This window comes from Anoplophora glabripennis, unplaced genomic scaffold (genome assembly GCF_000390285.2).
Source record: "Anoplophora glabripennis isolate ALB-LARVAE unplaced genomic scaffold, Agla_2.0 scaffold47, whole genome shotgun sequence".
Taxonomy (NCBI): domain Eukaryota; kingdom Metazoa; phylum Arthropoda; class Insecta; order Coleoptera; family Cerambycidae; genus Anoplophora; species Anoplophora glabripennis.
Genome location: NW_019416342.1, coordinates 1,505,114 through 1,527,450, shown reverse-complemented (window position 1 = coordinate 1,527,450; position 22,337 = coordinate 1,505,114). Strand labels below are relative to the sequence as shown.

The 22,337-nt window shown below is 31.2% G+C and overlaps 4 protein-coding genes across 5 annotated transcripts; 2 read left to right on the top strand and 2 right to left on the bottom strand.

Annotated features, from left to right (window-relative positions):
• The first annotated feature begins 630 nt into the window (after nucleotides 1-630).
• On the top strand, nucleotides 631-2,463 carry LOC108906449 (ras-related protein Rab-30). 2 transcript variants are annotated; one of them, XM_018709691.2, is made up of 4 exons: nucleotides 631-1,230; nucleotides 1,279-1,462; nucleotides 1,640-1,791; nucleotides 2,134-2,463. In XM_018709691.2, the coding sequence occupies exons 1-4, from the start codon at nucleotides 1,060-1,062 to the stop codon at nucleotides 2,236-2,238; spliced, it is 612 nt and encodes a 203-aa protein (XP_018565207.1). In that variant the 5' UTR covers nucleotides 631-1,059; the 3' UTR covers nucleotides 2,239-2,463. The 2 variants fall into 2 exon arrangements, with proteins under 2 accessions (XP_018565207.1, XP_018565208.1); XM_018709692.2 differs by having other exon boundaries at nucleotides 1,285-1,462; nucleotides 2,134-2,254.
• Nucleotides 2,464-6,938: 4,475 nt separating this feature from the next.
• LOC108906403 (Krueppel homolog 2) lies at nucleotides 6,939-9,694 on the bottom strand. Its single transcript, XM_018709632.1, has 5 exons — nucleotides 9,235-9,694; nucleotides 8,597-8,778; nucleotides 8,141-8,208; nucleotides 7,939-8,072; nucleotides 6,939-7,338 (listed from the first exon to the last, which is right to left on the bottom strand). The coding sequence occupies exons 1-5, from the start codon at nucleotides 9,393-9,395 to the stop codon at nucleotides 7,107-7,109; spliced, it is 777 nt and encodes a 258-aa protein (XP_018565148.1). The 5' UTR covers nucleotides 9,396-9,694; the 3' UTR covers nucleotides 6,939-7,106.
• Nucleotides 9,695-11,490: 1,796 nt separating this feature from the next.
• LOC108906472 (probable ATP-dependent helicase PF08_0048) lies at nucleotides 11,491-16,659 on the bottom strand. The gene is made up of 3 exons (XM_018709739.1): nucleotides 16,462-16,659; nucleotides 16,116-16,409; nucleotides 11,491-15,036 (listed from the first exon to the last, which is right to left on the bottom strand). Exons 1-3 carry the CDS (start codon nucleotides 16,585-16,587, stop codon nucleotides 12,553-12,555), a joined length of 2,904 nt encoding a protein of 967 aa, XP_018565255.1. The 5' UTR covers nucleotides 16,588-16,659; the 3' UTR covers nucleotides 11,491-12,552.
• Nucleotides 16,660-18,952: 2,293 nt separating this feature from the next.
• Nucleotides 18,953-22,257, top strand: LOC108906401 (ER degradation-enhancing alpha-mannosidase-like protein 2). Its single transcript, XM_018709629.1, has 7 exons — nucleotides 18,953-19,245; nucleotides 19,297-19,407; nucleotides 19,664-19,849; nucleotides 19,901-20,144; nucleotides 20,217-20,547; nucleotides 20,603-20,859; nucleotides 21,542-22,257. The coding sequence occupies exons 1-7, from the start codon at nucleotides 19,148-19,150 to the stop codon at nucleotides 22,250-22,252; spliced, it is 1,938 nt and encodes a 645-aa protein (XP_018565145.1). The 5' UTR covers nucleotides 18,953-19,147; the 3' UTR covers nucleotides 22,253-22,257.
• Nucleotides 22,258-22,337: the final 80 nt, after the last annotated feature.

Below are 22,337 nucleotides of genomic sequence, written 5' to 3'. Positions count from 1 at the left end.
TAAATTCTACATCTTAACCCGATTCATGTCCTAACTCTGACCACAGAGTACCTGGGTACTCTGTGCTCTGACCATAACATCTAATCTGGACCGAATGCCCATCACATAAAAAATATCGATATAAAATATCGAGTTTCGCAGTTTCAAGAATAGATATTTTAAAATATCGATACGTATCGTTGCTTTAGCTGCAAGGCATATTATTCTTTTACTCATGATTTCGGAATCATAACGCGTTATGATCCGAAATCTAGCAATCTGATTGGTTTCCATCGGATCCTAATACGTTATGATTCCGAAATCATGAGTAAAAGAAAAGGGCTTTTATTTCATAAATAGAATAGACCTGACTCCGCCCCCTTAGGCGCGGGCAATATAATTTCTGTTGAGCTGACTATTTAAAATTGAATTCAGTGACAAATTTTAAGAAAGTATTAATATTAAGGTTTTAGACATCGTACTTAACTTATCTGACTTGCACAAATATATATATTTTTTTAAATTCCATGCACACAATTATTTTGCACCCAGTAAGGGCGGAGTTTAGATCTATTTTATTTGGGAAAAAAAAGTGCAGCTGCAAGGCAAGGCAAGGTAAATTATTGAAAGTTGAAAGCTGACAGACGACATTTGTTGACTGATTATCGGAATTAAAGATAGAGAATTAGAGAATAGAAATACAGAAATTATTTAAAACGCTGAAGGGTGTCAAGTGAAATATTTAATCCGGAAAAAATATTTATACGTTTAGAGAAAAAACCACACGATTGCATGTCACTACTTTCGAATAATATGTGATCACAAATTGAAGCAGTTATGCAAATAAGAGTGACTCAACTATAACAATTTTAATTAGGAATCCTCAATGCCCATATGTACACACCTGAGTGACGTAATTTTATAAGAATGATGTAAAAGTTGTATGAAATAATTTATTTTCACCAAGTAAAAGCTGTAAACAAGACATGGAAGTTGAAGGGATTTACTTATACAAGTTTGCATTTGATTAAATTCAAAGTTAATGTGGTTTAAGTTGAAAAATATTAACTTAAAAAAATAATGGATGATTACAAATTCCTTTTTAAAGTAGTTTTAGTTGGTAATGCGGGTGTAGGGAAGACGTGCCTTGTCAGACGTTTTACACAAGGTTTATTTCCTCCGGGTCAAGGAGCAACCATTGGTGTCGATTTCATGATAAAAACGGTGGAAGTAGGAAACGAAAAAATAAAAGTAAGTCTTGTTTAGTTCTATTGCTATGGTAATAATAAATTTTTCTAGTTACAGATATGGGATACGGCAGGACAAGAACGATTTAGATCCATCACTCAAAGTTACTATAGATCTGCTCATGCCCTTATATTAGTTTACGATATTTCTTGCCAGCCTACATTTGATTGTTTGCCAGATTGGTTGCGTGAAATTGAGGAATATGCTAGTAGTAAAGTGTTACGAGTACTAGTTGGTGAGTACAAATGAGGGAAACCGCTGATCAAATTTTATTTACTAAAATACTCAATTTATAATTACTCAAGTATTACTCTCATAATAGACATAAGAGACCGTATGAGTTAGATAAATTGTTATTACTTGCGAATAAAATAATTACATTTTATATATTTACTATTTTTCTTTTTGATAGGTAATAAAATTGATAGAGAAGATAGAGAAATACCTGCCCATGTCGGTGAAGAATTTGCCGAAAGACATAATATGTATTACTTGGAAACTTCTGCTAAAGAGTCGGATAATGTTGAAAAACTGTTTATGCAAATAGCTGAAGATCTGATGAAGGTAAGAAAAACTATATTTAATATATCCAGTTCAACTTATTTCATCTGGTCAGTGAGAGGTGCAAACACGCAAGAGCACACGTACAGAAAATTAGAGGATTGAGTGGTGAGAATTAAGATACGATTGGGAGACAAATCAAAAATGAGTAAAACTAATTAAAATTTTGATTAAAATTTTTTATATAGGCTCCTATACTTTTTGTGACAATGTATGTTTATTCTGAGTTGGTACTGCGCATCGGACCTTCACCGTCCAGATGAAATGAGTAACTATTCATGTATCATCATAAGTTTATTGATAATTAACTAAAGAACAGAAAGTAAATTTATTTTATATTTGCAGCAAGCACGGAATAGAGATCTTCCAAGATATGATGCAAATACGCAAAATATTAATGGAAGGACCTCGGTTATTAATGACTCCAGCTGTTGCAGTAAACTGCAATAATATATTATGTTACAGGTACTTTTTTGTGAGTCTTGCATAAAAATTATGTTTGGAACTATCCAAAGGGTATTTGAAAAGAGAAAGTTTCATCTTTATTGATAAATGTTTTCAAAATTTTTCTTGTCTTACATGGAAATATAACAGGTAGTAAAATTACAGAAAAACAAGTGTATGTGATTAAATGATAGTTGTGGTGCAGTATGAAATTTAAATTTTTTATAAATGTTTTAAAGTTGTTATCAAAAAATAATTTCTATTTGCAATAAGTTTTAAAATAGTCATTTTATTGTTGTTTTTAGTATTCAATTAATACTGACTAATCGTCTGTATTTATTACATTCCACGTTGGTCAACTAATATTTTAGTTTAATTTTATTGATTAAATATATTTAATTGTGGTTGTGATTGTGTGAAAGTTTCTTTGATATTTTAATTTCATATGAAATATTTATTTTTATGAAATAAACTTTATTCAGAATGTGTTAATATAAGATTCAGCATGTAAACTTTTTTGCCTGAAAAATTAGTTCCGCCTTCGCTTTCTCTTCACTTCTTGTGGCAGAAATTAGTTTTGCCAGTCTGTAACCAATTTCCATATTATTTACAGGATTTCTGGTAACATTTAGAATTTTACATTAATACTTTATTTTAGGAGGTATTTTATGCAAATTAAATGCAATTTTATCTTAGATTAAGAATTGTATATAGGGTGGTCCTAAATCGTCTGCCGATATTTTCAAAATGGATGGTGCAACAAACATTTTTATCAAGGAGGAAACCACTGACCAAAATGGTGTACACTCTCATCATTTCCTGTTCCCGGAACTTCCTCGCATTGCCTAAATTGTCTTTCATTACCCACAATTTCCTTGCCTTATCTGGGATCTCCGAGTTATCTTCATAATAATTTATTGGTATTACATGTTGTATACAGTACGTCCAAAGTACAAAAAATTAAATTGTACTGAAATCCACAAATCGGACCTGTATCGAAAGTGCATTGTGGTGTTCTAATAGAATAATTAATTACATGAATTCGTGAAAACTTTTTTTATATTTTAATCATTCACATATTAAAACTATTTTGCATCCTGTAATATACTCGTATATTGAAAATTTGAACATTTTTAAAGACTTGCAATATGGATTTTGCCTTAAAGTAGTAGTTGATTATGATAGCTTTTTCTCTACATACAATTATAGTAGGATCCAGTGCAATACGCTTTTAAGGGTTTTAGAAATTGAATAATTTCTTTATACATTATGAAGGGATGAAGGGATCAGTTCACGTCTGACACCCTTGTTCCTACAAAAATTCCTTTATTCTCATAAACTATTTATTTGAAATGTAATTTATTATAAATCCAGTTTGTTTTTTAAATTCCACATATGTACTACATTTTACCTTTGTACGTGCCACTGTTGTTTACTTGTTTTTTGGAGGCGCTGATTTACTACCAAGCTCGCCTGGTTAGTATTTGAGATATAACTGACCACTTTGTACACTCGATGCACCTGGGGACTATAGCTACTACCAGAACACAGTATTTCAGATTTTACATTCAATTCCATTTTAAATTTGAAAAGGTTCATCTTACGCCTCCTAAAAGTGATGAAACGATTTTCCTTTGATAAAAGACCGACCACTTTTTACTCTACTTTGCATCGAATACAATCCTACTGTAGGTAAATCTAGACAAATTTCACTTGAACCCTCAAATGCCAAAGCAGCTGGTAATCCATAGTAGAAATAAATTTCCCATTCTACTGCTTTGCCACTGAGCATCCTACCTCAAGGCTGATCGTAGTCCACATATGTTTTACCACGATAAAATTAATCTATAAATGACATTTGATTGGTTATAACTTAATAAGAGTGATTCTTAAAATTTACTGATACCTCCTAGAATAAAGAGTATGCCTACATACAATCAACATTTTTATATTGATCCTAGTCACATATTTTAATATTTTTTTAGTTGAATTCAACAAATAAGTCTTTTTTTATACGTATATGTGAGCGTCAGAAAAATATATCGATGGTTATAGTTTATGCTTTGTGGTTGAAATTGTCAATTGTGTACTTATAAAATACTAGCAATATCAAAAAAATGAGAGTAACTTACGTTTATTTGATTGAAATTGCAATAAGTGCATGTTTTCAAAGAAAAATAACTTGAGATCTATTAAAAAAAATAAAATTTGCAGGTAGTGTTTAAGGCAGATTTAGTGGTGGTGGTTGGGGAAATTAATGTCATATTTTGATAGCGAAGCTCAGGACCCTTACTGTTTTTGTATGAGATGGTTTCCTTAGTTCATTGTGTAAAATTCCTAAATATAAAACTAAAATAAGAATAAATTTGCGAAAAATAATGTTTTTCATAATCATAATACAAAGTGGTGTATATTCATATCGAATAAAAATTTAAATAATTGTAACTATGAAGAAACTTAATTTCGTGAATAAAAAAAAACTGCTTGTATCTATCAGTTGATAACCCTAGGAGATCTTACGGGAGGCTGATTTTTTATTTCGCAAATTTCAGTTATTTATGAAAGTTGTACATAAGGGCATCGAAGTCATCCGCAAAAAGACGATATAGATCCCATGCTGCATTATCAGAATATGACCACCTTAGTTTTCACCAGCTGCCAGTAATAACTGATAAATCTTAAGTCTAATTAAATATTTTTTTTATAAAACGTTAGTCTGTTGAATTCTTCAAGTAAAACATACCATCGTTAAAAAATTGAGGACTTTAAGACTTCGAAGTATTTTTTTAGTTTAATATTTCAAAATGTCTATAGAGAATGTAAAATAAGAGGTGAATAGGTTATTAAATTAAGAATTTAAAAAATTCAAAGATTTCTTAACTGTTAAAAATGGATATTAATGCGGGTACCCATGATATAATTTAAATATAAAAAAATTCTTTTATATTCTCGTATTTTAATCATGTTTATATTTATGGTAAAATTTTAATGATAAAAAAATATTGTGCAATTTACATCAACATAATTATATAAATTAAATTGAATATATATAATTACAGCTTGCTAACATTACATGCTACATTTTTTTTATGTACCTATATAGTTGTGACTTAAGAATAGCATATTTAATAAATTTTTCTGTTGATATCGTTTTAAAATATTTGTGGAATAAATTTGAAAACTTTTTGTTGAATAATTTGTCAGAAACACTAAAAGTATCCAACTAAACAAAAAGTTTCAGTTAAAAACCTGGTTATGTAAAGGTTTTGTTGTATTTTAAAAATTGGTTAAAAAATTAAACAATTTTTTAAATATTTATAAGCTACTGAATTTGCCATTGTTTTTATTTACATCTGATTATTTGATCATTTTTGTTTGACAATTTTTTTATGGTGATTTTTGAGACAAGAATTTATAAAATATTTTCATTGTCTATATCATGTTATAATAAATATCCAACCAACAAACACTGGAATTATATTCCTTATATAGAAGGAATTTAGGATAATTACTCAAATTTCAAAAATAATATACATATACATCATATCATTAGGGATCAAAAACTGTTTACTTTGCTACATTTAACTGATGAGCTATGATTAATTTTATATTACAAATAGTGTAGTTACTGATCTATAGAAATAGTGGGAAAAGAGTTAAAAATGTAATATTATTTTTAACCCACTTTTATAGAACTGTATAATACAGAATGTTATAATTTTTAAGTTTTTATTTACTTATTCTTTATTAAAGTTAATAATTACTTTCTCCCAAATTTTTCTTGAAAACTTGGATGCCAAGAAAAGTAAGAAGCTATCAATAACTGTAACACTTCAATTTGAATTATGAGGAAAGCAGCTTATCCCAATACAAATTAAAAAAATAATAAATTTTATGAAGTCTGGTCATCAGATGGATCACATTTTTTTTATATTCATGTGAACATTATATTTTAATTGATTATAGTTGTATTACCAATCCTATCCGTATACAACTTCAAATAAAATACCGTTTTCTTCATAGTTTAAATGTTATGTTCAGATATTGGCATTGTTTTTCTTTTATTTCATTTTATACATGCATTTACAGATGAACATTGACTGTACCATGTGATTTTTATGTAGTTTTATTTTTAATATAATTTAAATAAATAATTTGTTACTGATATGTTGTAATGTATTACTATTTAATCTCTATTTGTTGTACAAACAGAAAAAATATAGTCACTTTTTTTTATATATATATATATTTTTTGTTTAGCTTGCTGTTGTAATGCACCCTAAATTGATTTTTGTACTTAAGAGGTGTAGGTTTAATAATGTTTTTTAAGTGATAATTTATTATGTAAACCAAAGAATAACCATGTAATAAAATAACGGAAGTAAATGATAAATTGACTTGTTTTTTTATAGCGATTGGATAATTTGATGTGACGTGAAGAAATATGAAGTTTTTTCTGATATCTTATTTAGCGTCACCTTGACTTTTTCCAGGCAGAAAACTACAAATAAACAAATTATTGCAAATTAAGTTTCTCTGATGCCATTGATGGTACAGACTTGAAACGATAGAACTAATTTTATGAGTAGAATAACTCTCCAAGTTTGTTTAACCTTAGCTGTGGTTACTCTGTATATAACATAAAAAATCCACAAAACTAGTTTATTTTTTGTGATGAATCTAAAGCAGGTACACGAAAGAAAATGTCAATTTTTGATGGAAAATTTATTTAACAAAAAATAACAATAAAGATCTTACGCACCGAAGAAGGAATGAAATAAAAAGTCTCACCTTTTCCACTCTAATTGTATGATATACACTAATTATCTTAAAACTGCTAATATATCAAATGTAATACAAATCGATAACTACATTTACTGCTGCGGTGGAACTTGAATTTGAGGAGGTGCAAGTTTGCAAGTGAAGTTTACGATAGCAAGAAGAGCTTGACGTAGAAAACCCGGCATACTTGGTTTTGCAGCCGTAGTCTCAAACAAAATCCTCAGCTCATGGAACATATTTCTCGTGTAAGGATTTCTCCTTGAAATGTACCTTTGTGTCAAAAAGTGGTAGTAGATGAAAGGTATCAGTAAACTTGCTTTCCCCCTAAAATAAAATTCTATTTAACATACTCGTTATACATATTAAATGTTACATAAATAGAAAATATTGTACTTGTAATATAAAGGCGGCAACCATAATAACTTTTCTTCCCTTTCATATTTTACTGTAATTCTTTCAATATTAAAATGGGAGAATAATGACGACTCTAGTAACAAACGAAATTAGGTATTTTCTTTACATTTTGTAGTGTTTTCTTCTATGCATGGTACGTTACGATTTTTCTGTGTATCCATTTCTTTTCATTCCGATACTCGATATTTTGTACAGGTATTACAACTTAAGATACAATACGATCCGGTATATTTTCTGGCAATACCTATCGGCAGTGTAGTGAACCTTAAAGCTTGTGTTAAGAAAAACTTTTACAGTGCAGCAATAATCTTCTGAACAATCTTGTTCCTTTGTCATGTTCAATATTACCACATAATTAATAAAGTGTATGTTTACTAACAAGATTACATTCTATATTACTCTAATCACACATGAATATTACTGTAGTCAGTTCAGCAGTCACATTCATCATGAAAAGTCATTCAGACAGAAATATGTCAGTTTGTTTTAAAAAACGAAGGGGATACTTACATCAAAATTAAAAGAACCGTGCATGGCATCAGAATAATTTCTGTGAATGCAATTAGCCTTAAAATATTCAAAGACTGGAATTCTACCAAAGATATGAGCAATCTTGCGCCCCACCAAGAGTTCTGACCAAGTGTCTATAAAAATTGGTAAATAATAACAAATATGATTATTTTACGTTCACTTTATAAAAGTATATACTTACATCCAACAAGGTTAATGAATAGCTTGCAGCATGAAGTGTGGCAAAAAGGACAATTGGTAAAATTGCCACTAAGAATTATTAAGGAATTTATACATTAAAAATAAATTAAATACAAGAGATACAATTATTCTTTAAATTTAGATATATTGTCTTCTATTGAATATGTCAATGATAATTTAGATACTTATTTAATTTACTGTAGACTATGACCATAGATTTGGACTCTGTCCTCATAATATACATAAATAATTTTTACCCACAAATATCAGCTCTAATTAATATTTTATTAGTATATTAGCAGAAATAAACTAAAGGCTACTAGGTAACCATTATTTTTGGAAATAAGTGTTCATTATTTTGCATACAATCGAGCGACAAAAAAATAATAATTACATGGCTAACTCCCAACATATAATTATTTTAGATATACCTATAACTAAACTATTAAAAGGATACATGTTACGGGTGTCACATATAGAAATATTAACGAGTAAAATAAGTAATGACAACTGTCTTCAACCAATAATTCTGCGAGGAATTCTCGACTTATCCTTACTCTCCCCAATCTCTGGTGCAATCGTAATGCACTAATGGCTGCATTCGCAATGAGAACTTTATAATACGCATTCTGAGAACTTCTGAAAAATATAAATTTAAATCCTTTATATAAAATAGAAACGTGATAAAAAATATAACAAGCATATAACTAGTGTATGAGAGTTGAACAATAACCCAATATTTTTAAGACAAAATCTGTACTCTGTACTCCATTATCATCAATAAGTATAGGTGTACTTTTTGAGGTAATAAAAATAAGTATATTCTGATCTGGACTTTTCCTTTAGTTCGTTACTGTTTATTTTGATATAAATCAAAATTAAATATATTTTCATATAAATAAATTGATTTGTCAAACTTAAATCTGCTTAGTTTGTACGAGTGATTGTTTTAAATATTCTTCGAAATCAAACTTGTTCCGCTTATTGCATCTACTTTTTCATATCTCGCAATCAATCAGTCTGCAGGATAATTATTAATTTATCTCAGTACAAAATAACTTAGATAATTTTCACATGTATTTTATTTTAACTTACCCAAATATTGGAATAATATATCCTATTGCAAATAATATAGATAATATTCTTATGGCCCATAAACTACAGTCAATTTTATGTGTCAGTATGTGATTCTTAAGAGCCTCGTAATTCAAACTTCTTGAACCAGTCGAACTTGAATTTCCTGCTGTATCACTCATTTTAAATAACACTAGGAGCAGGAATTAAATAACCTAATTTAAATATTTTATGAAATATCGCGAAGTGTCCACCTTCATATACAAAAAATCACACAATACTATGTAGACAAATTTAAAGATGATTAAATAACTTATTACCAGGATTAAATTTACGCAATTTACGACTTCGTACTTGAACAACCAACACAGCACAAAACAAATAATAAAAACAGTATTAAAACGAATAAAACACGTAGTACGTACGTATGTTTGTAGTATCAAATCGAATGATCGAAGATCAAATCCAAACGATTTGCAGAATTCGTACGAATCTAATATGAACATGAATAATTGCATTCGTTTTCGGAAAAATTGTCACGTCACTCACGTCAGTAGAGATGAGAAATCCGGTTCATTTTGTTGACCCGGTTAAGGAGCTAGTTCAGTGAGCCGGCTCAATTGAGCCGAATTTGTCATGACTACCCTTCCCATCTTTTCTTTCTTGTACACTGCGACACGTGTAGCCGAGTGAATGAATGGTGTAGCTCACTCAATAAAATTATTAAACCGATACATAAAATAGATTGTTTAATAGAATTATGTATTATGTTTATACAAATATATTAGAATCAATATTTTGTTGATTATTAACTAGCAATTTAGAAAGCACGTAAGGAAAAAAAAAGAAAATTTTGGAATAAATTTATATTAAATAATAATTTTTTTGTGAATTTATTTTTTGTATTTATTTGAATGAAAATTTGTTTTCACTACTTATTTATCATTTGAAAAAGTAGTGAATAATACAAATAATACACCCGATACCTGCACTGTATACTGTATGAATTGTGCGAGTGCGGGTGCACTACTCTTGATTTCGGTTCACCACTTCCAACATTCGACGCAAAGATCCGAGAGCCGGGACGGATCTTTGAGAAGGAACCGGTTTACTCGGCTCAGTACAAAGAGCCGGCTCAGTGAGCCGAATCAGTCATGTTCTGCCCATCTCTACACGTCAGTGCATCTGATACGTTCCACTTGCGCACCAAACTTTTTAATTTTGAATTATCTCCTATTATCTGAACCATGTAGATAACAGAATCTGAGTAATAATTCTTGCAATATAATAAAATAAAATTAATTATTTCGACAAATAGAAAATGACTAAACCTAAAAGAATAACAAAAAAAAAATTGTAACTATTTCTACCCATTTGTCAGTCTCTAGCAGATATAAAAGGTCGTATCTACTCCATATATCAGTTTACACAAACCTCTCCTAGTCCCTTCTGAACAGGGAGGGACTAATTAAAAGCGCTCTTTTGTCGGAGTAATATTCCTGAGTACGGCCAGCCAGTGTCCCAGTGAAAATTTTGAACATTTGAACCAATAGAAGTATTGTATGTTGTTCAATTGGGACTTTTCGCTTTCTAAAACTCTCGAGTACCATAGCTCTCTCTCTATAGTATATACTAAACATTTGCAATTTACACTTAAATCAAGTATTAAATAGTTTAAGTTGTAGCTTAAACTGAGCGTATGTGCAAGATTTGATCAGTGTAATACAAATCAGTACCACAGAGCAGAGACAAATTGATCTGGGTCAGTACGCGCGTGGTGCATATATAACAGAACCTAATGATCAGTATCAGTATCAGTACAGCCATTTCCTTCTTTAGAGCATATACTTATACTAGACTGAGGAAGCACCGCGTAATAAAATGTGTAGACGCTGTAGAGAAAAAGCGATAACTTGGGTAGTCGCTCTCTCTCTTAATTTTATATTTTATATAATTTACAAACAAGAGCATCGTTAGAACAATTTTTTTATTAAATCCTAGATTGTAAATTTTTAAGCATTATGAAATTATTTAAGATAGGTGTAAGTACTCGTTTTTTGCTAATTTGAATTGCCACATATTTACTAATAAAAGATGGCTACAAAAAATATATTCTAAGCCTTGGCGATGATGGCACTCAATTTTGCTGTCGATCAGTGCCAAAAAATCAACATACTATTAGATATACACGATGCTTGAAAAACTAATGTTATTATTGACGTGCAAAAAAATAATTTTTACAGGATACTTCTCACAATGATTAATAAGAGCATCAACGCAGTTACAATCATTTATTACAAAATTACAATGGTAATTAAACAATACAAAGTAAGTAACTAGAAGTTTACATACGTACAATTTGAACGTATTAAATTTCTCAGTATCAATTTTCTTTGTGGTGGCAATTACTTGGAGTATAACAAAATAATCTATGATGAACTGGAAAGAAATTGAAACGTTCTTACATATCCATTCAGAAATAACAAGACTAAAGAACTACATACACAGAATCCGTTTATCTCAGAAGCTGGGCCAGGCGGTTAAGATATGAACTGATTCAGTGTGTGACTGTAAGGTCCAATTGAAGTATTTATTTTACAGATACAACTGGTTTTTGTGCATTTTGATATTAAATTTAAAAATAAAGGTTTATAAGAAATTTACACACTAAATAGATCAGATCAAATGGTTTTTACTTCATAGATTTTGTAGTCTGTTTCTTCACTTTATAGCCATGTCTAGTAATTCCAAAAGTATGGCACTGATTGAAGACTATAGAGACAGGGTTTGTATTGTTGTAATTTGCCACATTGCAGTAAGTTACATAATTTTAAAATAAAAAAAAACTAAACATGCATTTTTATTTCACTGAATGATTACTGTTATAACCAGATAAAAATCTAATGGCTTAATCTAATTAGACATAAATGTTTGCTTTTTCCAAACATACTTTAATTTCCAGTCTTTTATTAAGAATTTATCTATTTATTACCAAATACATCTATTTATTACTACTATTATGAACTTTAGTTAGTAAAAATGTGGTTCCCGATTAAGTTTATAAAAATCCCTGATTTTAATATGACCTAAAAAATTGTAAACATATATTTCATCAAAGTTTACAAAAAAATAACCCTTTGTAGTATAAATCAGAGAGATATTTATTGACAGAAAGAATAGACACATACTGTAACTAAACTGTTGACATATTCTACAAAAATTATAAAAATATAGCCTTACATATTAAACTAAACTTTTGTTCTTCAATTAAGTGAAAAAACAGATTACACTTACACTTCTTGAGTGGAATAGTCTGAAAGGATGAAACACATTATAAATTTACGTATCATCGTAAAAAGTTACTTTTTTCTTCTTTTTTTCTTTACTGGTATTTAATTCGTCATCGCTCATTTTTCTTTTGAGATCCCCATTTGTTTCCTCGGTTGGATCGGTTTCAGTTTTATTCTCATTCTTTGTTTCAAATAGTTTATCATCAGGTAATTCTGAAGGAAACATATTTGACAATATCGAGTTAATGTTATCGTTATCGACTTCTGATATTCCTAGGTCTTCAGTTTTCTCAAACTCGTTAAATTCGTCTACAGTATCGCAACCGATTTTGCCGTCACTATCAACTTTGTTATCGTCAGAACTCTGACTAAAACTAAGATTTGTTGATTCCTCTAGAGTATCGGTTTTTTGTGTATTTTTACCATCATTTTCATCTTGATTGTTTAAGTATTTATTGACCAATTGTGTAACATCAGTGTCGGATATGGCATCAGGTTTATTGCTGTCAATTAGATCTGTTGCATGATTTTTAGTGTCTTTGTTGATAGTATCTGCATCATCTTCCGTAAGTACTTCTTCACAACATTCTGATATATTGGAATTATCTGCAGATGCTTTATCTTCTAGAGTGGAATTTAAAGAATCTTTTCCTTTTTCAGCAGTTGTTTCTGAATTTGTAACTTCGTTATCTTCTGTAGGCTTATCTGCTTCATCAATTTCATCTGTGTTCTGACCATGTTCCACTTGACTGTCATTTCTCAGTGGAAATTGTTCTTCTATGTCATTACTACCACCTTGGATATTTTTTCCTGAAGAAATACTCTCAGCATTAGACTTTTCTTTGTCAGAGTCATCCACATTTCCTTCATCTTTACTACTATTTAAATTGTTTTCAAAGTTAATTTCTTCCATTGTGTTTTCACATTTATCATCAAATTTCTTCTTTTTTGAAAGTGGCCTTGGCTTATATTTTTTGACCTTCCTATCTTCACTTACAGATTTATTTTCAGCTTCATTGTCTTTACTAATATCTAAATCACTTCCAGACTGAATGTCTTTATCTTCAGACTTATCAACATTTATTTTTTTCTTTTTTGAGAGAGGTTTAGGTCTTTCCCTTTTAGCAACCTTGTTTTCTAATTTCTCATCTACAGAAACTAATTCAACATTTTTTTCATCTGGTTTAGTTTCATTCTGCAAGGACTGCTCTGCAGTAGTCAAATCATGGTTATCATCAGAATTATCGACATTAGTATCCTCAGCAATTGTATTTCTTTTCTTTTTTGACAGTGGTTTTGCTTTATTTTTTTCAGTTACTTTATCCCCGCCATGTTTAATGTTTTCATCTTCAAATAAGTTATTTTCTTCATTCTCTGATGTACGTTTTAAGCCAGTTTCTTCCTGAACAGAGTCTTGTTTTGATTCTTTTAGTATTTGAGACAGACTTTCACTATCAGACTCGGAATCAGAAGTCAAGGAGATGGTATTTTCATCAATTAAATAACTGTTTCTTCTACTCTTTATTTTAATTTTCGATGCCTCATCTTTTACTTTATTTTCTTGGTTTTGTGTATCTTCCTCAGATTCGTTAACTGCTTTATTAAATGATTTATCAGGCTCCAATTCCACCTCAGTTTCTTTTAACACATCTTCATTTTGTTCTTCAAGTGTATTATTTTTTTCCTCCACATTTTCTTCACGTTTTAATATCCCTTTACTATGTTTTTTACCTATTACTTCAGAGTTCTCATCTAAATTATTATGATACTTTAATTTTGCGTTTCTGTTATTTTCAAAATATTCTATTTCTACATTTTTATCATCAGCAAAAGAAACGCTCTTCCTCTTATTTTTAATTTCAAAACTCATCTCCGTTTCTTCTACAAAGCTTTCTTGCCTTTCTATTAAACTGCTATTGGAGACATTGGTGCTTGCATTTTCCTCGGTTCTATTTGAACTCTGTAAGATACTGAATTTATCGATCAAATTTTGTATATCTGGATCTGATTCACGTCTTCCCTTATTTTTGTATTTGCCCATCTTCATTCTTGATACGTTTACAACAAGCTGTTTTTCAATACCATGTTTAACTAATTCATTTCTTAGCGTTACCAATATTGTATCTTCGTCTCGTACTTTAAAATTTTCATTTTCTGCCTCTGCAGTATATTTTGTTACAGCATCTTCACTAAATGTGTCATTGTGAATGTTAAACAAATTTGAATTATTTACTAATACGTAAGGAATTTGATTCAAGAATTTAGAATCCGTTTTAACCATCTTGTTGTTTTTATATAATTTATAGTCCTTCAAAGGCTTCAACTTTTTAAACGGATTTAAGACTTTTTTTGGTTCCAAATCATCATCACTTGAAACGCTTATCGTGTCTAGGAACTTTCTTTTTCTTGAAATCCTGCTCCTTTTATTCTTCTCTGACAGTGGGGTTGATTGCAATTTAATATTTGGAGTGAATTTCAGTTTCCATTTTCTTTTATTTTTATTAATAGTTAGAGATTTATTATCTAATTGTGGCTGGAAAAATAAAATAAAATGAGTCGCTATACATGTATAAAAAAATGTTTCTGGTATTTTAACTGTTACATTATTATGATAACAGTAACATAACTGCATTTAATTTTTTCTATGAAATATGTATCCCTATATTTTCTTTTGACAAAAACATTAAAAGTGAGTGTAATCATTTTTATTGGCTTACTTTCATCCCCATTCAAGTAATGTGTGCTTACAATGTTTTATAAAAAATGATTTCTCTATTTCTCTAATTAAAGAGAAATTAACAACTTTTAAATTTTCAAGAAAACCGTTTTCTATAATAAATTATTTTAGGACAAAAGAAAATAATTAGTATTGTGATTATCAAGGCATGTACACAAATATCGGAACCTTCATTCAGATGTCAACAAGGGTTTTTATTACACACATTATCTACCATTAGAAAAAAACTTAAAAATATCCTACACTAAAGAAATTTAAAAACTTGGATTTATATAAAATTCTCAATGGAAAAAGTAAGCAATCTACAAATACTCCAAAAGGTCTTTTGCATCTCGCTAGCGATGCCGCAATATTTGCATATTAAGTGATATTTCATTCTGCTGCCATTCATTCGCTTTTAAAATATTAAAAGATATATGATATTGTTAGATCTTAATATTTGATAGTTTGTAGATTTAATTAAGTATTTGATAAAGTTAGCAGTTAATAATTTGTGTACAATCCATAAGTTATTTTTCTGTAACTATGCAGATATTTGTATTGTTGCTTGTATATTTGTTTTGTATGTTTGTTGTCTGTTTGTGTGTTGTATGATTGTATGTTATTGTTGTTTCTATCATTGTTTGATTAGATGGCATAATTCTTATATATCAGTTTTTATAGTTTTTAAAAGTGACCTACTTCTTGTTGTTGGTTCTAGAGCTGCTACAGACAGAACTATGTTCGTTACAGTTCTGATTGCTAATTTTCCCGATCCTATGACAACCAATACAATCTAAATATTACAGTGGAGATAACGTAATATTTTACTCGTTTTTTTATAACGTGTTAATAGTATACATTTGATTTTAATGAAAGATTGAGTTTTTACTTACACATTTTAAAAACAACTTTGTTTTTAGTTGATTTCTTGTTTCCAAATAAAATAGGCAATCTGAACACATAACACAATTTTTCTTCTTCGGAATAGCCATATCTTCTGATATTGCACTGAAACTTGGCCAATTGTTCATTTGAAAAAGGTTTTTCTCATTTTTACATAGAAGACAATGATCTTCTGAAATTTCGTTTGAAGTATTTTTCTCTACATTTTTACTGATACGTTTCATAATAATCAGTTTATGATAACAAATAGGGCAAACTCTTAAAGCTGACTGAACATTATTAAACTGCAATAAAAATTAAGTTATTATCCATAATATTAGAAATATCACAACTTACCTCAGTAGGGTCTAAAATGTCTTTGGGCAATAACAGAGTCATTACTTTATATGCCTTTTGTGACTGGGAAGATTTTATGACACTTTTATTTCCACAAATAAAACATGTCCCCTTTTGCAATTCCATAATTATTTATATTCTATATTTTCTTTGATCAACAAAAAAAATTTTTAATACCCGCGATATTTCTACGCCATTTGCAAATAATGAATCGAGTGAAGACCAGTGTTGCCAGATTATAGAAAATTAATGTCGCCACTTTAACGGGGAGTAATAGCCAAAAATAGCCAACCTTCTCTTCCAACATTAAATCATAATCATATGCAAATTATTGTTAAACAAATGCAGGAATACAGCCCCATTATCTTCTGCCCGTTATTTAGGTTTTCTGTGAGAACTTGATTTGAGAACAGCTTTCTTCAAAATTAATTAATTTTGGCAAATAACACAAATATAAAACAACTACTCAAAAGAAAACAAAAAAATAGCTATGTTATAGGTTAAAATAAAATAAATATGAATCATCCACAAAAATATGTAAATAAATTTATGATAAATTAGGACATGGTAGAGATGCTCTGTCATTTAAAGTTTGAATTATTTCTTCCATTTCCCTTACATTTTTAGTATCACACGTGGCAGTCTCTGTGTCGAATCTGTTTTTATAAATATCTGAAGTAATTTTTTTGAATATATATCCATAGTTAGGGCAGAAATAATTAAAACAGCATTTCTGACTATTTCCGGCAAACATTATTCTTATTCTTAAAATTGGCTATAATTATAATTTTTACTTTGTAGCCATGGTGTAGATTTTCATCATGTAGCCATTTTTTGTAGCCATAGCCAAATAAAAAAATGTGTAGCCAATGGAGATTTTAAAAAGCCAGTTTGGCTACAAATGACCCCATCTGGCAACACTGGTGAAGATAGTGAATCCAGATCCACTGACCCCAGAACTACAGATTATAATCTGTTGGAAAACTAAAAAATTAAGAAATGAAGCCTTGTACACAAACCATAAATAAAGAAAAAATCTAAATCGAGTAGTTTGTAAAATATGCAATCTAGCATGATACTCAAAATGCAATTTTTCTCAGGTCCAACAAATTTTTAGTCACTGATACTGCTGTAAATAAAAAAGAAAGTTTTGGTCCTCCAATGGTGGCCATGAATTTGTGGTACGCCGACTATTGCAACTGACACAGTCTACTTTTTTCTAGGTTTCAAATATCAGTGCTGCTACCACACATAGGCTTTTTTTCGCGACTCGCGCCATTATTCTATGGCAAGAAATTGGCCTCAATGATTTGGGATCGAGGGGGATTATCCCTCTTTATCCTGCCTCATCTCGTGTAGGCCTGGACAGCCTTCGTAGGTGGGCCCCATCCGTCGTCTACCCCGACCGCAAATGCGGCCGGTGTAGGCGCTTTGTGGGACCTCCTTTTGTCCTGGCTGGGCCCCGCCGGCTAGGGCCCTTTCTTCTGGCGCTCTTCTTGCTTCGCCGGCTCGTCTGTGTAAACCCCGGGGGTAGTGTCATGTTTATGTGTGGTATGGTTGGGTAGGGTAGTGCGGCTATGCAGCCTGGGATGCGCTTTGCTAAGGTGGCCCTTAGGCTAACGCGGGAGGGAAGGGTTAAGGAGGGTATGGGGGGTGTGTATGTGTGTGTGTGTGTCGTTGTCTTCGTTTCTTGATCCTGGCTGTCTCTGAAACAGAAAAGGTTAGCGGGCAGGGGGGGGGGTCATTGGGGTGGTCACCCAGGGTCAAAAAGTTGGTGTCTAGGTCTTTTGTGTTTGTCGGTCACGTCGGGTACGTAGTCAACGGCTTGCCTGAGGAGGGGATTGTCATGTCTAGCGGCTACGTCAAATCGTTTCTCCGCGTTTTGTCTTATTGTCTGTGTAGCGTTTGTGTATTGTAAGTCTCGTAATATGTCAGTGTTTCTTACGTACCAGGGCGCGTCGGTGGCCGTGCGGAGGGCTATGTTTTCCACAGCCTGTAATGACTTTAAGTGGCTTTTTGCCGCGTGACCCCACGCCGTGGAGGCGTAGGTTAGCCGCGGTTGAAGTACCAACTTTTTCGCGACTAAATATTGGTGCATATTTGACTTGTAGTTACTATTTCTATCTAGTTTGATCTTATTGTTAGTTGTCATAGAGTAGTTTAAAATCTCTTCATTCACTCGTATTACACATACCACACACATACGACTTAAAAGCACAAAACATAAAAAAGCCTTCAGTTTCCATTAACTTTTCTTTTATTCAAGATTTCAGAATCATAACGGGTACGATCCGAAATCTAGCAACCTAGGGGGCTTTCGTTTTGTTAAAATGTCAAGAATAGTACCTATTAGCAACTAATATCAGTTCAGAGTAACTCGAAGATGCTATTAGCTACTAATAGCTACTATTTTCGCCAAATCGAAGGGCCCTCTAGTAGGTAATGGGAGAATTAAAAACATAACATAACCTTACTTTTTATTTTTGTTTACATGTCACAGATCACAGAAACACGTGTGTGACATGTCATGATGACAGTTCTGTAGTAAAAAGCGTAGATAAGAGATTTATAGAAAAAAAATTAAAGATAAGGTTAATTTGCTGTTATTACCTTGATCAGAACTTGACAGTTATTCGTTTTGATAATCAAAGCAGTTTTCATTTAAGAAAGAAACCGATACTGAATTATGAATGTTATATTGAAATGGCTTTTGCCATTATTAGTTTTCATCAACATATCGTATGCTGTACGGACATATACGAAAGCTGATTTAATTAAATTGAGGTTTGTAACACTAGGTTTTTGTATTACAATTCAAAACATATATTCTTTCAGAGAAGAAGTCCGGGAAATGTTTTACCATGCTTATGACAGTTATTTAAAATATGCGTATCCCTATGATGAATTAAGACCTATTAGTTGTGATGGTATCGATACATACGGGAGGTAAGTAGTAGAAATAATTATTCACAAGAAATAATGTTTGTGCTTCTAACACTTCTATGTATATTTTTAGCTTTTATGTATCTTATCTACAAAAATGTTTTCTAGGCTGCGTTCAGCAAATGATCGGATCTGTCAAAGTCTCAGCAAACATATTTTATTAGTTAGCTTAATTTCATTCATATATGTAGTAAAATCTATTCTGAAAGAAAACATTTTGTATATTATTGTTATAAATAATTATAGTTACTTGTTTCAGTTATTCCCTAACACTGATAGATGCACTGGATACATTAGCTATAATGGGGAATTATTCAGAATTCCAGAGGGTGGTGGATATTCTCTCTACCAAAATTGATTTTGATGCCAATATTAATGTGTCTGTTTTTGAAACCAATATCAGAATTATAGGAGGACTTCTCAGTGCCCATCTATTATCTAACAAGTAATAACGTATATATTTTTTTCACTTTCAATGGTAAACATTCGTTTATAGAGCTGGTGTTAAATTAGAACCCGGTTGGCCTTGTAACGGTCCTCTTTTAAGGCTAGCAGAAGATGTGGCAAAAAGATTAATTGTAGCATTTGATACGAAAACTCGAATGCCATATGGCACAGTCAATTTACACAGCGGAGTGCCAAAGGGTGAAACAACTGTTACTTGCACGGCTGGCGTTGGAACTTTTATTGTTGAATTTGGAACATTGAGTAGACTTACTGGAGATCCTCTATATGAAGAGGTAGATATATCTAACTTAATATTACAATTACGATTTAAAATGTCTCATAACAGTTTTACATCATAATTTTAGGTGGCATTAAATGCTTTGTATTCCCTTTTCAATCATAGATCTCAACTGGGCTTATTTGGTAATCATATTGACATCGACTCTGGCAGATGGACTGCTCAAGATGCTGGCATAGGATCGGGAGTAGATTCATATTTTGAATATCTGGTAAAAGGTTCGATTTTATTGCAGAGGCCCGAACTAATGGAAATGTTTTATGAATCGAGGAAAGCGATAGATAAACATTTAAAGAAAGACGACTGGTATATGTGGGTTTCCATGACAAAAGGACAAGTAACATTGCCTGTGTTCCAGTCATTAGAGGCTTATTGGCCTGGTGTATTAAGTTTAATAGGTAGGTAGTAAAACTATTGCTTTATCGTATAAGTATACCCTTCTGTACGTTTCAGGAGAAACGTCTAATGCAATGCGAACTTTACACAACTACCATCAGGTGTGGCAGCAATACGGCTTTACTCCAGAATTCTATTATATTCCTCAAACTGAAGCCGGTAGCAACAAAGAAAGTTACCCTCTTCGTCCTGAGCTAATTGAGTCCATAATGTATTTATACCGAGCTACAGAAGATCCTTACCTGTTACAAGCAGGGGAAGATATACTAAGGAGTATTCAACATAGTGCGAGAACGCCATGTGGATATGCAACGGTATGTTATATTTTGTTTGAAACAAAATCCTTTTAATTTAATTCCTTAAAAAGTTTTTCCAAATTGCAACATAGCGGCCATTTTTCCCTCAATGCTCGGCTCAAACGCACCAATTGTAGTCGATAGCGATCTTCCGTGATTGTTTAAATAATAAACTACACTCAGCTGATCCCACCAAATGCAGAGCAGAACCTTGGAACCATGGGTATTCGGCTCTCCCAACAATGTTGACGCTTGGCCGGGCTTGCTCGACAATTTTCTATGCTTAGGATTGTCGTAGTGTATCCGTTTTTCATCGCTAGATACATATGATGCGAAAAGCCTTTCCTTTTCTGCTGTTGAAGCAGCTGTTCTTCACACCATGTGTGCAGCTGAAGTGCAAATTTTTCTTTTACTCTTTTTTCGGTATGAAATTCGACACAATCGTTTAACACAATGAAAAAAAAGTAGTTTACACTTCAGCGAAATAACATACATCGAATTTCAAGCTGCGCTACCATGTTAAGCTACACGCTTGCAGTTCTGGTAACGCCATCTGTTGGAAAACAGCGAGAACTTATTCAATGTCCCTATACATTTTTATAAAACACCCTGTATTTTGTAACTATTTTTTTTTTTTAATGATGTTAATGCACAAATACTTTAAATGAGTTGTTATGGTGGCATTTAATTTTTTTTGTAGATAAAAGACGTTCGAGATCATAAAAAAGAAGATCGAATGGAATCGTTTTTTCTATCTGAAACTACAAAATACTTGTTTTTACTCTTCGACACTGACAATTTCATTCATAATCAAGGACAATACGGTACAGTAATAGATACTCCCTACGGAGAATGTGTGATAGAAGCTGGCGGATATATTTTCAACACAGAAGCTCATCCGGTGGATCCTGCAGCATTGCATTGTTGTCACAGTGGTCCAAATAACCACATATTTGATTTTAAAGCATTACAGGAGAACAAAGGGCAGTTTAAGGGAGAAACCATTAAAGACCGACAGAATCAGTCAAAGAATGGGAATGAAGAAAAAGAAGAAATTACAGTACCAGAAGAGGAATTGGGTCCAATAACAACGGAATCCAGTAACAGTTACGTGAAGTTGGAAGATAACGATAACATTAGTCAAAAAATTGGTAACGGTAATAAGGAATTCCAAGAAAATGCTTCTCTGGAATTGGACGAAGTGTCTGCGCCTACGGAAGTTAATCAAATAATTCTGAATGAAAAGAAATTCGATGTTCAAGAAATGCTAGAAAGGTTTCGTAATGATAGCGGATTTGCAAGGAATTCCACTTGGGAAAATAATTATAAGCTTTTGAGTTGTAAAAGTCAACCGTTTCTACAAAAATTGTCGATATTAGGTGAATTTTTTAATAAAGTAAATGAAAAGTAAAAGTATATTTATGAAGAAAAAAATTATTTATTAAATACTTATGAACTTTTTAAATTGCATATTTAAACAAAATTTTTTAAATTTT